The sequence below is a fragment of the Triticum urartu genome, chromosome 1A (assembly GCF_056163025.1).
Source record: "Triticum urartu cultivar PI428250 chromosome 1A, HENAU_Tu73, whole genome shotgun sequence".
NCBI classification, from domain to species: domain Eukaryota; kingdom Viridiplantae; phylum Streptophyta; class Magnoliopsida; order Poales; family Poaceae; genus Triticum; species Triticum urartu.
Genome location: NC_141873.1, coordinates 388,754,942 through 388,767,795, shown reverse-complemented (window position 1 = coordinate 388,767,795; position 12,854 = coordinate 388,754,942). Strand labels below are relative to the sequence as shown.

The 12,854-nt window shown below is 48.2% G+C and overlaps 2 protein-coding genes across 2 annotated transcripts; one reads left to right on the top strand and one right to left on the bottom strand.

The window, feature by feature from the left end:
• The first annotated feature begins 320 nt into the window (after positions 1-320).
• Positions 321-1,881, top strand: LOC147991370 (homeobox-leucine zipper protein HAT4-like). The gene is made up of 2 exons (XM_087522322.1): positions 321-1,021; positions 1,153-1,881. Exons 1-2 carry the CDS (start codon positions 440-442, stop codon positions 1,558-1,560), a joined length of 990 nt encoding a protein of 329 aa, XP_087378448.1. The 5' UTR covers positions 321-439; the 3' UTR covers positions 1,561-1,881.
• Positions 1,882-5,148: 3,267 nt separating this feature from the next.
• On the bottom strand, positions 5,149-9,139 carry LOC125529323 (uncharacterized). Its single transcript, XM_048693736.2, has 8 exons — positions 8,962-9,139; positions 8,792-8,833; positions 8,497-8,654; positions 7,807-8,415; positions 7,539-7,679; positions 7,308-7,439; positions 6,097-7,211; positions 5,149-5,449 (listed from the first exon to the last, which is right to left on the bottom strand). Exons 3-7 carry the CDS (start codon positions 8,572-8,574, stop codon positions 6,159-6,161), a joined length of 2,013 nt encoding a protein of 670 aa, XP_048549693.2. The 5' UTR covers positions 8,575-8,654; positions 8,792-8,833; positions 8,962-9,139; the 3' UTR covers positions 5,149-5,449; positions 6,097-6,158.
• Positions 9,140-12,854: the final 3,715 nt, after the last annotated feature.

Genomic DNA, 12,854 nt, shown 5'->3' with positions numbered 1-12,854 from the left:
GTCCGGGTATCACCATCGGGTAAGGGGGGCAATCCAAAAGAGGTTGGGGGGACCGGGAGCAAGTTCCGCTGGTGATGATTGGGCCTGCCTGCACTGCTGCACCGCGCGCGACGCCACAAGGCCTGCAGGCCAGGGTGCGGCGGTGACGCCACGCGCGACAAGCCCAATAGTTGGTGCTCGATCCATACCATACTCCATTCCTGACCAGCTTTCTCCATTCCACCCCACAAATTAAACTATTCTTGCTTCTCATCTCAATCACCACTCCATAATTAATCAGCCCTCTGAACCCTGATCCTCACTCCGCCCACACTTTAAAAGCCCACCCCCCCTCCTCTCTTCTCCCTCACAATCCACGGCCACCAGCTCCAGCGGCCTTCACGTACGTAGCTACTGTTACTCGCAGAGAGCAGGGACGACAGATCCGACAAGGAGATCAATGGAGATGACTGTTAACGGGAGGGACACCGAGCAGCACCACCACCTTGGCCTCGGCCTCGGCCTCGGGCTCAGTCTCGGCATGTCCGGTACGACGTCTCCCGTCGAGCCGGCGGCGCCCCAGCGTGCTCTGACCGCTGCTGCGCCGTCGACGCTGGGGCGGCAGCAGCAGCAGTCCTGGAATGGCGCCGGCCTCTTCTATCCGGCCTCCTCCGGCGAGCAGCCTCGCTCGCATGCAGATGACCGGAGGCTGGCGGCGTTGGCGTGCCACGAGATGCCGTTCCTGCGCGGGATCGACGTCAACCGGGCGCCGGCCACGGGGGGCGCGAGGGGCAGCTGCGGCGCCAGCGAGGACGAGGAGCCCGGCGCGTCGTCGCCCGACAGCACGCTGTCCAGCCTCAGCGGCAAGCGCGGCGCGCCGACGAGGAGCGGCGGCGGGGAGCAGGAGCGCGCCGGCGCGGGCAGCGACGACGAGGACGACTCCGGGGCCGGCGGCGCCGGGTCCCGCAAGAAGCTCCGCCTGTCCAAGGACCAGTCCGCCGTGCTCGAGGACAGCTTCAAGGAGCACAGCACCCTCAACCCCGTAAGTACTCCTATATTCACCGTCTTCCAACCAAATCAACCAAGGTCAACAAACAAACAAAAACAAAGATCCCAATATTTCTTCTTCCATCCGTCTAAATTTGGGATGCTCTACGTGCGTTGATGGAGCAGAAGCAGAAGGCGGCGCTGGCGAGGCAGCTGGGGCTGCGGCCGCGGCAGGTGGAGGTGTGGTTCCAGAACCGGAGGGCGAGGACGAAGCTGAAGCAGACGGAGGTGGACTGCGAGTCGCTCAAGCGCTGCTGCGAGACGCTGTCCGAGGAGAACCGCCGGCTGCAGCGGGAGGTGCAGGAGCTGCGCGCGCTCAAGCTGCTCGCCCCGCCGGCGCCGCACCTCTACATGCGCGCGCCGCCGCCCACCACGCTCACCATGTGCCCCTCCTGCGAGCGCGTCGCGCCCTCCGGCAAGCCGGCCGGCGACGAGAGCCGCGCCGCCATGGTGACCCGGGCCGTGCCGACCGGGCCGTGGGGCCCCGTCCCGGTGATGCCCGTGTTCCTGGGCAGGCCGGCCCAGAGGTCATGATGAACTAATTGGTGTGTCATGTCATGTCATGTCATGCGTTAGTGAGTTGGGAGCTTACCATCCAGTGGCCCTACTTGATGGAGTATCTATAGGAAGAACAGGCATAGTAACTAGGATAGCTGGCGAAAGAGAGGAAGTAACTAGGGATAGGATCCTGTTTTCTTTTGTTTATAAGTAAGTACATGCATGTTTAGTTTGAACTTAGAAACTTTTGGTGTTCCGTTTGTTCACCCAACAAGTACGTATTATGTTGTCCCGTGTACAAGTGATGCAATGGGTTTTAGTACTTCTGCATACAAATTAAGGTGTTGTCTTGTTGTACGAGTGAGGCATGTGTTTTATCTCTGGACATCAATGGCTGATCCTGTTTTGTTTAGACGCAACACAATATGTTTCCCCGCAAAAAAAAAACACACACACACACACAATATGTTCAACTGTGGAAGCTTACCGCCCCCGTAATGCAGAGAGTCCCTTCCTGTTCCTGTGGTAAGATATTTTGCTGTGTAAGATAGTAGATAGATGCGTGAGAATGAGACATGCATGATGCATGGAGAGTTGAATTGAATCCATCCAAAGAGGAAATGTTCCATTTTCCTTTGCTATACGATATTAATCTTCTTCGAAGCGCTCGTTCTTAACAACAAGGGAACATCCATATTCGTAAGAAGAAAAAGAAAGCGTACACGTCCCGAAAAAGGGCAGAGAGTAGAGCAGAGAATCCGGCCCCAGCAGAAAAGAGAAGATAAGAGTGGCGCGAGGCCAAGGAAAGTCCACTCGCAAATGCGCCAGTCACACGTACGCCAAAACACATGACATGCGTCGCCCATCACACCAATCGTGCAGGATGTGGACCGGCGACCCCGACCCGCCGGTCCTCATCTCCAATTACTTTCACCTCACCTTATTATACTCCAGTAAACACTGGTACGAGTGTATAGTAGTAGTATGTCATTAACAAGTGCAGTGCGTGATTCTCAAAAAAAAAGAACAACGCATGATTAATTTGCGGCGTGCAAGCTGCAGACGCGATCTTGGTTAGATTCGGGCGTGCGGTAATGTAATCAGGGCGACTAGCCCGAGACATCCCATGTGCGCAGGGCCACTAAACTACGCAACCGCACGCATCCCTGTCTCCTCCGGCCGCCTGCCGCCTGCCGCTGCCACCACACGACACAGATAAGTGAGCCGTAATAATTATTCAATTCAATCAAGCGATCGTCGAGCGAGCCATGCCGATCATTCGTTCGTTCGAGATCATCATCATTAGGCCAACTCCACCGCGCGACCCTCTCCTGTCCGGTCCCGTTCGTTTGGAGTAAAAGAAACAAAAAAGGTGGCCCAGCGCGCGGAAGCAAACGGACTTTTGTCCGCTTTGTTTCCGTTTTTGACCCATTTCCGGCCAAAACTTGCGCCGTTTTTGAGGTGAAACGGACATCACGCGGACACGCGGGTCGTCTGCGCATGTCCTCCCCTGGCCCGCCCGTCGATGACACAAAACGGGCCTTTTTCTATCCGCCCCCCTCCCTCCCTCCGGCCGCACCCCCTCCACTCTCCCCCACTCTTCCCGTCGCTGCCGCCGCCATTGCAGCCGTGCAGTTCGGACGCGAGCTCGCCCAACCCCTTCCCCTCGGCACCGGGCTCGGACGCGACCACGGCCACCTGGTTTGCGCACCCGCCGGGCGGTTTTGGGGCGGATCCAGTCGGTGTTGAGTTCGGCCGGCTGTGGGAGGCCGGGCCGCGCCATGGACTGGCCGGGCACCTCGCCGGAAGGCTCTGGCAGGGCCGCAAGGCCACATGCAGGCAGTGGCTCCTCCTCTAGCCGCTCGGATCTGCACCGTCGGTGGTCCACCGGCAGATACACGAATGGCGGTCGGCCGGGCTCGGTGCTTGCCCAAAAGCTCGCCGTCGCACCGTTGCCACTCATTAAGTGCGACCACTGCCCAAGGATGGCCGTGCGCCGCGTGTCTACAACGCCGGAACATCCCGGATGGGTATTCATCAAGTGCTTAAACGATGGGGTATGCGCTTTCTTTAGCTTCGTTTTGTGCTCTAGATTTAACTAATTATGTTAACTTCAAATTTTGTTGTGTAGAATGGATGCATGTTTTGGTATTGGGAAGAAGAGTACATCGATATATTGATAGAGCGAAATTTAGTACATGTTCGTGCACTTTTAGCTAGCATAGAGGCTGTAAATGAGACAAGTGCACTTGTTGCTAGATTAGAGGCTAGACACGAGACTAGGTGTGAGGAGGAAGCAACATCGACTTCTGTTTTGAAGAAGAAAGGAGGATGCCAGATCGAGCCTCCTCCTCCACAGATCAACAACGAGTGCATCGAGAAGGCCCTAACCTAACTCAAGGGAGTAGTTATGGAAGTTGGGTATCTTCTAAAATGTATTCTTGTGATTTTTGTTTTCTTTGGTCTTGCTTTACTAGTCAAAATGTGATGATGTATTTTTTATGTACCAAAAATGAATGATGAAATAAAGTTAAGGACTTGCAAAGAAATAATACACGGACAGGATACGGCCGGAATACGTCCGCGTGCTGGGCGCACGGTCACCGCATCCCAGGACAGGCCCGGACACGACCCCAAATCCCTACCCAAAAGGACAAAAACCGGACAAAACGGACGTTCGTTTGAGGTCGTGCGGTGGAGTTAGCCTTAAGGCCCGAGCGGCGTCATTGACTAACCACTGCTCCGTGGATGCGAGCCGGGACACCTTGCCCCCTCTTTTGCTCAACCTGTCTTTTCCTCGCTCCTCGCTGATAAGATACTACTCTTTCCATTTCAAAATATAGTGTGTTCGCGTTTTTCGAGGTTCAACTTTGACCATAAATTTAACTAACGAGACCAACTGCGGCGGGAGAAAAAATTATATAATTGAAAACTTCTTTCGAATACGAATTCACTGATATAATTTTTGCTCCCGCTGCAATCGGTCTTGATAGTTAAATTTACAGTCAAAGTTGAAGCACGTGAATAGAGAAAGCACTACATTATGGAACGGAGAAAGTATTAGCTCTTTTTTTTTGAGAGTGAGGTGATGATGAAAAGTTTAATAAGTACTGCAGCGGCACGCACCGATGTCTTGCCTGCAAGAAAGTCTCGGATCAGAAAGCCTGCCTGCTTCTCCATCCCTTGGTCTGAAGTCTGAACGAGTCGCGCCGACTGGACAACTGCACGCACCATCTGATCTGATCTTGACCTGGTTCGGTGCCCGGAAGAGATCAACGGCGACGGTAGCAGCAGCCACATGGGTCGTCGTCATGGTCCGGCCGATGCGTTGGACCCGAAACAAACCAACCGACAGACCCGACCCGGCAAAGGTCCAGTGATCGGATTCAGATCACAGCCCGGACTTGCCAATCCGCGGCGGAGATCTTCTCATGATCCTCTCTATCTACTACCGCAGGTTCCGCGGACGTTCGCGCTCGCGGCTTGGCATGCATCCACGGAACAAGAATCCTACCTGCCCGTTTCATGACCTGCCTGAACCTCACAAACATGCTGCTGCCCATGGAAGAAACATCCAGGTTTGATGAGACTCCGGAGACATGGTATTGGTACAGAGGAATGATGTTGGAAACAACCATGCAAAGAACATGGATCCATGGATCTCATATTATAGTACAGGCCAGCATAGTTCAGAAACCAGGGGAGTGCCACATGCAAACACTACAAGCCAGCAGGCCAGGTCAAGAGAGAATACATATTATACATAACTTAGAAGTTCACAGTGCCAGCTAGGCATCCACTCTGTGCTGAAATGATGAAGATTATACCATGGCTTCAATCAGCTTCTCAGGCAGACAGGCACTGATCATGTCTCACCCGGCAGACCGTTTTCGACAGTGGATTGGGTGCCCCTTATTGCAGTTTCCTGTGGAAAAAGATAGAAGAGAACACATGTGATTAGGTCAAATCATGCTCAAACGCAGAGAAGAAAAGGGAAATTCAAAACATGCAGAGCAGAATGCCAGGTTTGCAGTAGCAAAGTCAGAACAAGTGCCAAGTACTCCCTCCGTTCACTGTTATAAGAGGTTCGAACTTTTTTCTGAATCGGATGTATATAGACGCATAGTGTGTTTGTTCACTCATTTTAGTTCGTATGTAATCTAGTATATTGAAATAGCCACAACATCTTATAATAATGAACAGAGGAAGTAATTCCAGAACAAAAAAGAAAAATGCTTGGCTTCCAGCTTTAACTCGCAAGGAAAAGAACGGCTAGCAAGGATGACGTAAATGTTTTATCCTCTTAGTTCAGGAACGATGACAAGAGAAAAGAACTTGGTTAAATATAACAGCAAAACGAAGGAGGAAGTGGAAGGACTGAATATTTCCACCAATATTATGCCGTTCAAACATGACACATTTCTGTACAGCTTATCAGCTAAGGTAAAAGCTTGAGCTACTTGTCTCTTCTTCATGTAAATAGTACTTACTTCACATGGCACCTAAACATAAAAGGAAATGCAGGCTCAATGAAGCTAAAGTATGTAATGCAGAGTATGGGAGTAAGGTTACCAAAGTTGCCAATGGAAATGCTTCATTTTTCTTCATCAGCATCTCAGCCACTGAGCTGTTAATCATGAGGGCGTTTTCGGGCCATTGACAGGAGAACGTTTTCTTACGGTCCTTACGACCGTGCACTCGCTGTCTGAACTTTCCGGGGTACTCAAATCAACAACAGGAGTTCCTTCAACAAAGTTGATAGCAGGAGTCATGTCCATGTTCTTGTCTTCCTTTGACGGGGTCACATTATCATCCAACGCCATCACAGATGATCCGCCCAATGGCGTGCTGGAAGGCTGGATCGCCATCTTATCCTCAACGGAACACTCCATTTCATTGTTTTTCTGTTGTGTGCTAGGAGTACTTGGCAGTGACACAGCTGAAGTTGGTATCACCACATCCACATGACCGCTGGATGGATTTAGTTTTGCGACGTTTACATGTTCTTCTTCGCTGCACTGGTTCACTCTGCCTTGATCTCCCTCCGGATTATCTGAAGCATTTCCGGAGACATTGGTTGCTACATCTCCAGGTTCTTCCGTTGCCGGTGACACAACCAAAGTTGGTACCATCACATCCTCAGGAACATTAGGCGATGTTGGTTTTGCGACATTTTCATGTTCTTTGCTGCATTGGTTCACTCCATCATTGTTTCCATCTGGAATATTGGAATCATCATTTCCTGAACCAGTGGTTGTTACATCTCTAGGTTTATTTTTTCCATCCCCAGTCTCTTTGCTGTTGCTGCTATTCCGTGTCACGCTGTTTTGTCGAGAATGAGTCCGCGTGGCTCTGTAACCTTCCCAGTCAGGATCATCTTCAGAGTCCGCACTGCTCGAAACACCTTCCTCGCCCTCCCCGGAACTTCCATCTTCATGCTCGTCGACCGACGTGTCTTCCATGTCCTTAGTTGCCAGCTCTGAAGTATCATCTAGGAGCGTGTCAACATCCATCTCGTCACCATCATTCTCCACATTGTTATCTTCTCTCACTGCAAGTTCAGTGCCATTTTTGCCGGCTTCTCCGCTGCAGCCTTCAAGTCCAGAGACTTCACGCATGAACTTGGCGAGCGCGTCCGTGATGCTTGCACAAAGATTACCCGCAGCCTTGCATAAGACCTCCTTCTTCTACAGACAAAGGCGCGTTAAAACACACAAAATCATTAGAGGGGGAAATGTCAATGCCACTGAAGATAATTTTCGCACAAAAAAGGCGGTGGTTACCTGTGGACAGTACTCCGGTAGGACATTTGATGACACAAAATTTGCTATCGCCGAGACGTCGCCAAACAGGACAGACGCACTTGAACTTGATGCGCCCCTGGAAATGATCTTGCGAGTGGCTTCCCTTTTCAACTGCATGCAACATATGAAGCAGATGCAGAGGATGATCATAACAGTTACAAAAAAGCATTGCTAGTATTACAGAGGAAAAACTCCAAGAGAAGAACTTACAAAGCATTTTCCGAAAGATCCATTGTTCTTCATGTCCATCTCGATGATTTTATCCATCAGCTTCCTGTCCCACGCAGATACTCTCGGCGTGCCGTCAGGTATCTCCATGCCACGGACATCAAGCGAGTCTAGGTACAGAATCTGCATTGCAAAATAAAACTAAACGTGTTAGACTAACTTCAGTGTGCAGTTCAGATAAAATAAATTTATACTTAGGATTCATTCATATTCCTTCCTTGTCTCATGAATCATTGTGCAGAATGCTCACCACGAGATAGAAGAGGCAACCCCCTGCGCTGTTCTTCTTGCCGAGGGAAGAGACGCACTTCTCGAGCTGCTCCACAACGAATTTGCACCAGTTGAGCTCCCTGATGGACCCGATGTTCACCAGCGCGGGGAAGCACCGGGGGCTGACCTTCAGGCTGCTGGTCGGGCAGAGGAAGGACGAGAGCACGAGCATTACGAAGGTCCGGAGGAAGTGCTCGTCCGCCGACTTCATCAGCTTGATGGACTTCTCCAGGCTTGCCATGGAGGGCGGCCTGTCGACGCCGTGCTTGTCCAGCACGGACGCGATGCTCTCGTCGTCCAGCCCGTACACGACGTCGCGGCCGGTCTTGGGGATGCCGAGCACCCGGTGCACGCTGTCGACGGTGACGGGGATCCTGCCCCGGCCGGGGATGACCAGCTCGGAGGACTCGGTGTCGAACCGCCGGAGGAGCCAGGTGGAGAGCCTGGCGGGGACGGTGGGGCACTGGAGCCGCAGCAGCCCCCCGAAACCGGCGCCCTCTATCATCTCCCGCTGCCCGGCGGTGAGGTGCGGGTACAGCTTCATGATCCTCGCCGGCGACGCGCGGTGCCTGAGGCCCTGGGTCGGACCCTGGATTGGGATTTCTCGTTAATCAGGCATACTGTACAAGAAGAAGAAATGCAGCCGGGTGAGGTTTTGCGCGCCCGTCACCTTGTCGCCGGGTTCATGGCCGCGGCTGCTCCCCCACTTCCTCTCCTTGCGCTTCCTGCTGAAGCCCCACCTGCCCATCCTCGATGGCTCCGATGGCGATGGCAGCGAGAGCCGACTAATCTGAAAATCTACTCGGGGCTCGCATTGCTCGTGCCGATCTGGATTAAAACCCACCAAGAAAGGAAAGCCTCTACTCAATCGTCAATCAATCCATACCGGATCAATCACCTTCCCTCTCTGGACCAATCAATGCATACTGGATCAAGGCATTATGCAGAGAGAGAGAATGAATCACCTTCCCTCTCTGGAGAAGACCAGGTCGGCCTGGATCTGGATGCTGGCAACAAAGGCAAAAGAGGAGACTGTCAATGGCTCCTCCAAGCTCATCACTCCTACCTCAAAAACATGGGGCATTTACTCCTAGGCTGCAGCAAGAACAGAGTTGGTGGAGGCCAGCATGCATACCTGAACCCCGGAAGGAAGGTGACGACGAGGACGAGCCCCCCCAACTGACTGGTGAATGGTGATGTGAGGAGAGAGAGGTTTCAGTTTCGTGGCCGCGTGGCGACGCAGCCCTCACCACGACATCGGTGCGGCTGCCACTGTGACAGTCTGCTACCAAGGCCTAGATTTTCGCGCCATCGCGGCTTTTTTTTTGGGTGGTAAACCAAAACTTTATTATGACGATGCCGAACGGTTTACAGAAATAACGAACTGGTTATGGGGTACTCCCAGCCACAAATGACGACCAAAGCTTTATTGTGGGCTTGTGTTTCGCTGGACCCGATGTAGTGCTGGGCCTCGCCAGTCAGAGACCCGCAGACCACTTCCTCGAAAAAAAGGGCGCAGACCACCATTTACATGCAGCATTGTTTTTTAGTTGAATTTACATGCAGCTTCTTTTCCTTGAAAGTTTGGGTTTTGGGCCCAGTTTCCATCCCGCGTGAAGTTCGGTGAAACCGGCCCAACCACAGGATTCGGCTTGCCTGCTCCTCCCATGCTATCATCTGTGTTCCCACTTCATCTTACAGCTGTTTTTTATTTTTCCTTTTTAATCTAATCATTTTCCCTCATGATTTTAAAGGGTGGGACCGGATTTTATTTTGTTCCAATCATGAGGTACGTTCTCCGCCGATCAACGGAATTTCTGGTGCATTCGGCACCGATCCTATTCCGCACCTTTAAGGCGTTGCCAACAGGCGTTGCATCAGCCATCTTGGGTCTTCTTTTCTAATATCTAGCACACACATTCGTGCGTATTCGAAAAAAAAACTCCGCATCTTAAGTGCTGGTTATAAGATATTTCGTCAAACGGCGCACACACCCCTTTGCCCTGGGCCCGCGGATGATTTAGTCTCACTTTTTTAAATTTCAAAAAATTATTGCGCAACCTCATTGCTTTGCACTACCCATGGTAACCAGTTGGGAAAGTTAACCTGCAATGACTTTTACTTCTTTTTTCTTTTCTTGTTGTGTGTCCCATGTAAGGTAGGGACCGGCCAGTTTTTTCTTTTTGGTTTTTCTGAACCAACTTTTGTTCTATTTTACTTGGCTTTTCCTTATTATTTTTATTCAAATGCATGGATTTTAAAAAAAAATCATGAACTTTCTCTCAAATTTGTGTACTTTTTTTGACCTTGCGAACTTTTTCCCTAATATTTATTATTTTATTTCAAATCCGTCAACTTTTTCATTTTTTGCTAACTTCTGTTAGTGAACTTTCTCAAATTTGTGATTTTTTTTTTCAAATCCACGAACTCTTTTCAACTTGTGCGAACCTTTTTTAAAAATCTATTGACTTTTTTAATTCAATATTTTTCCCAAAATGGTTGATTTTTTTAAAATCCATTAATATTTTAAAATTTCATGAAATTTATTTGTATTCTTGAATTTTTTTTCAAAATATGTGATATTTTTTCAAGTTTTTGATTTTTTTAAAACTGACAAACTTTTTTCCAATTTTGTGATTATTTTTCCAGAACTATGTTTTTTATGATTTCATGAAGTTCTTTCTGAATTACTGTGAAATTTTTCATATTCACAAAAAAAATTGGTGATCTTTTTAATTTCATGATTTTTTTAGAAAATCAACTTTTTTTGTGAACTCTTTTCTAAAACAATTTTTTTCTGAAGTACACGATCAATAATCCACCTGACAAACAAATCAATTAGTCAAACTGGTCCACCGATGAACTGATTGAATAGGAGCGAGCGGGGAGCCGGGGAGCAGGCATCCGTGAGCGCCAGCTCTCCGCATTCAGCGCTAATTAATGTGTTCAGTATGTGCTGGCCCATATATAAGTTCGCCCACATATCATATCGGTGTTCCGAAGCTCCAAGAAATGGCTCGATTTTGGTTACATAGTCCTGCCGGTTCTTGGAAGCTTCCAGCATAGTTTTTCAGTCGGATATTTTATTCTGTTTTTTTGGCTTATCAGTTTTTATTCAATTTATTTTGTTTTAGTTATATTAAAAAAGTCACAAACATTTTAACATTCATTAAATATTTTAAATTCCTGAACTTCTTCCAAATACAAAAGGTTTGCATCTGCAAACATTTTGAAAATTCATGAACTTCTTTTTATGATTATTTTAAGAATTTTTGAACTTTTTAAATTTATGAACATTTTTTAAATGTATGATATTTTTGGTAAAAAAGGTAGTCGGTTTTTCCATGAACCATCACAAGCTAGTAGCAATCGGATTTTTTAGCCAACAAATGGTGTTTTTTAGAAGGCTAGTGTAGGGAAAAAACAAAGGGAAGGAGCAACACGAACGAGCGCGGTCCACTAAGATAGTGACGTGAGCGCTATGGGGCAACTTGGCACATAAGGCGTTGTAGAGGAGGTTGCTCAAAGGAATTATAGGAAAATTGCACAGGGAGTTTGAGTTTGAGAATTTTAAAAGCAAAGTAATTTGCTCATGGAGATTTTCTCATAGCGCCTGGAGGCTCTCATTTGTCGTTGGTCTGGAGGGCAATATTGGATGGTCGCGACACTTTGAAGCAAGGTTTGATAAAAACTTAGAGGCAATGATGATAATACTGATCCTTTGGAGGACAGTTAGCTCCTCCCAGATGGACCATTTACAACCAACTGTGTGTCTTCATCATCCACCGAGAGGAGTGAGCGAACTAATAAATCATACATCTACTACATAAAATACGAAGAACTAGAATGGCTCTTTCTTTCGATGGATATTGAGGTCATACGGAATATTTCATTGTGCACAAGAAATCAAAGTGACTTTTGGGTGTGGTATCATGATCCTAGAGGAGTTTTTACTCTCCGGCCTATTAGCCAACACTAAGGTTAGTAGAGAGGCATGTGAAAGGACCAAGATGTTGCCTAGAGGGGGGGGGACGAATAGCCAAAAAAAATACACATTCAGCTTTATCCTGATGTGAATTAAACTAAGTGGACATCTTAAAGCACAAATCCTAAATATAGTATGTTCAACTAAGTGCAGAAGTAAGCAGCAGAAGGTTACACAAGTTATATCACAAGATATGAAAATGAATGATACAACCTTGAGTAGGGAGCAGGGTGCAACTTGCTCCATGATGTCTTCATCGATTGAAGCTTTGTGTTCTCATCGTGGTCTAAGTTTAGTGATACTCTTCGTTGGTGCATATGCCCAACCTAAACCGCAAGGCGCTCAGGATTATCGTGGTGGCGTAGCTTGTGGTCAAGGTACGTAGACGACACTTGTTGACTTCCTTCTACTCCTGATTGTTGGCTTGTTGAAGTCTGCCAAGCAAGCATTTGTTGTTGTTGCATTTCATTGAGTCTCGGTATCATCATGCCTTTCGATGACGTTAGTGCTACTCTAGAGTTAACTTTTTGTCCTCTCTCTCTCCCCCTATATCTCTCTCTCTCTTGTTCATTGTCTTGTTTGCCAGACCGTTAGAGATTCGTGAACTTAAAAAAAATCCGGCTTTCATTTTTCTTCTTTGGTGTATATTCATGATGTTTGCATAACTTCATGTGTGTATCCTAAAAAAACAACTATCAACGAAGGTTATGAGTCTTATCTTAACATGTTTGAACAATATATTCAGATGAGGAATCTTTCCCCTAATTGATTTCATAAAAAATAGATAGTTAGATCTTCCAACTAAATAAAACAACAGAAAGAAACTACTACAATTCGAAAAGAGAGAGAATGAAACTGCCACGTAACTAAGAGCATCTCTAACCGATCCCCTAAAAGGCATCATGTAACACCCCCAGTATCATGCTATAGTAACCTCTGTGTTTAAGCTAATCATTTTTCCAAACAGTGCTTAATCACCTTTGTTCAATATCCCATTTGAAATTCCAGTCAATTTAAATTCAAGTGAAGTTTGAAGTTGCTCA

What these genes read in the sequence shown, in the direction of transcription:
- LOC147991370 (XM_087522322.1), top strand. Translation starts at nt 440, where the DNA reads ATGGAGATGACTGTTAACGGGAGGGACACCGAGCAGCACCACCACCTT. An exon ending in AGCACAGCACCCTCAACCCC is followed by an intron (nt 1,022 to 1,152) that starts GTAAGTACTCCT and finishes TTGATGGAGCAG; the next exon opens with AAGCAGAAGGCGGCGCTGGC.
- LOC125529323 (XM_048693736.2), bottom strand. Translation starts at nt 8,574, where the DNA reads ATGGGCAGGTGGGGCTTCAGCAGGAAGCGCAAGGAGAGGAAGTGGGGG. An exon ending in GCCATGAACCCGGCGACAAG is followed by an intron (nt 8,416 to 8,496) that starts GTGACGGGCGCG and finishes ATCCCAATCCAG; the next exon opens with GGTCCGACCCAGGGCCTCAG. An exon ending in GTTGCCTCTTCTATCTCGTG is followed by an intron (nt 7,680 to 7,806) that starts GTGAGCATTCTG and finishes TTTGCAATGCAG; the next exon opens with ATTCTGTACCTAGACTCGCT.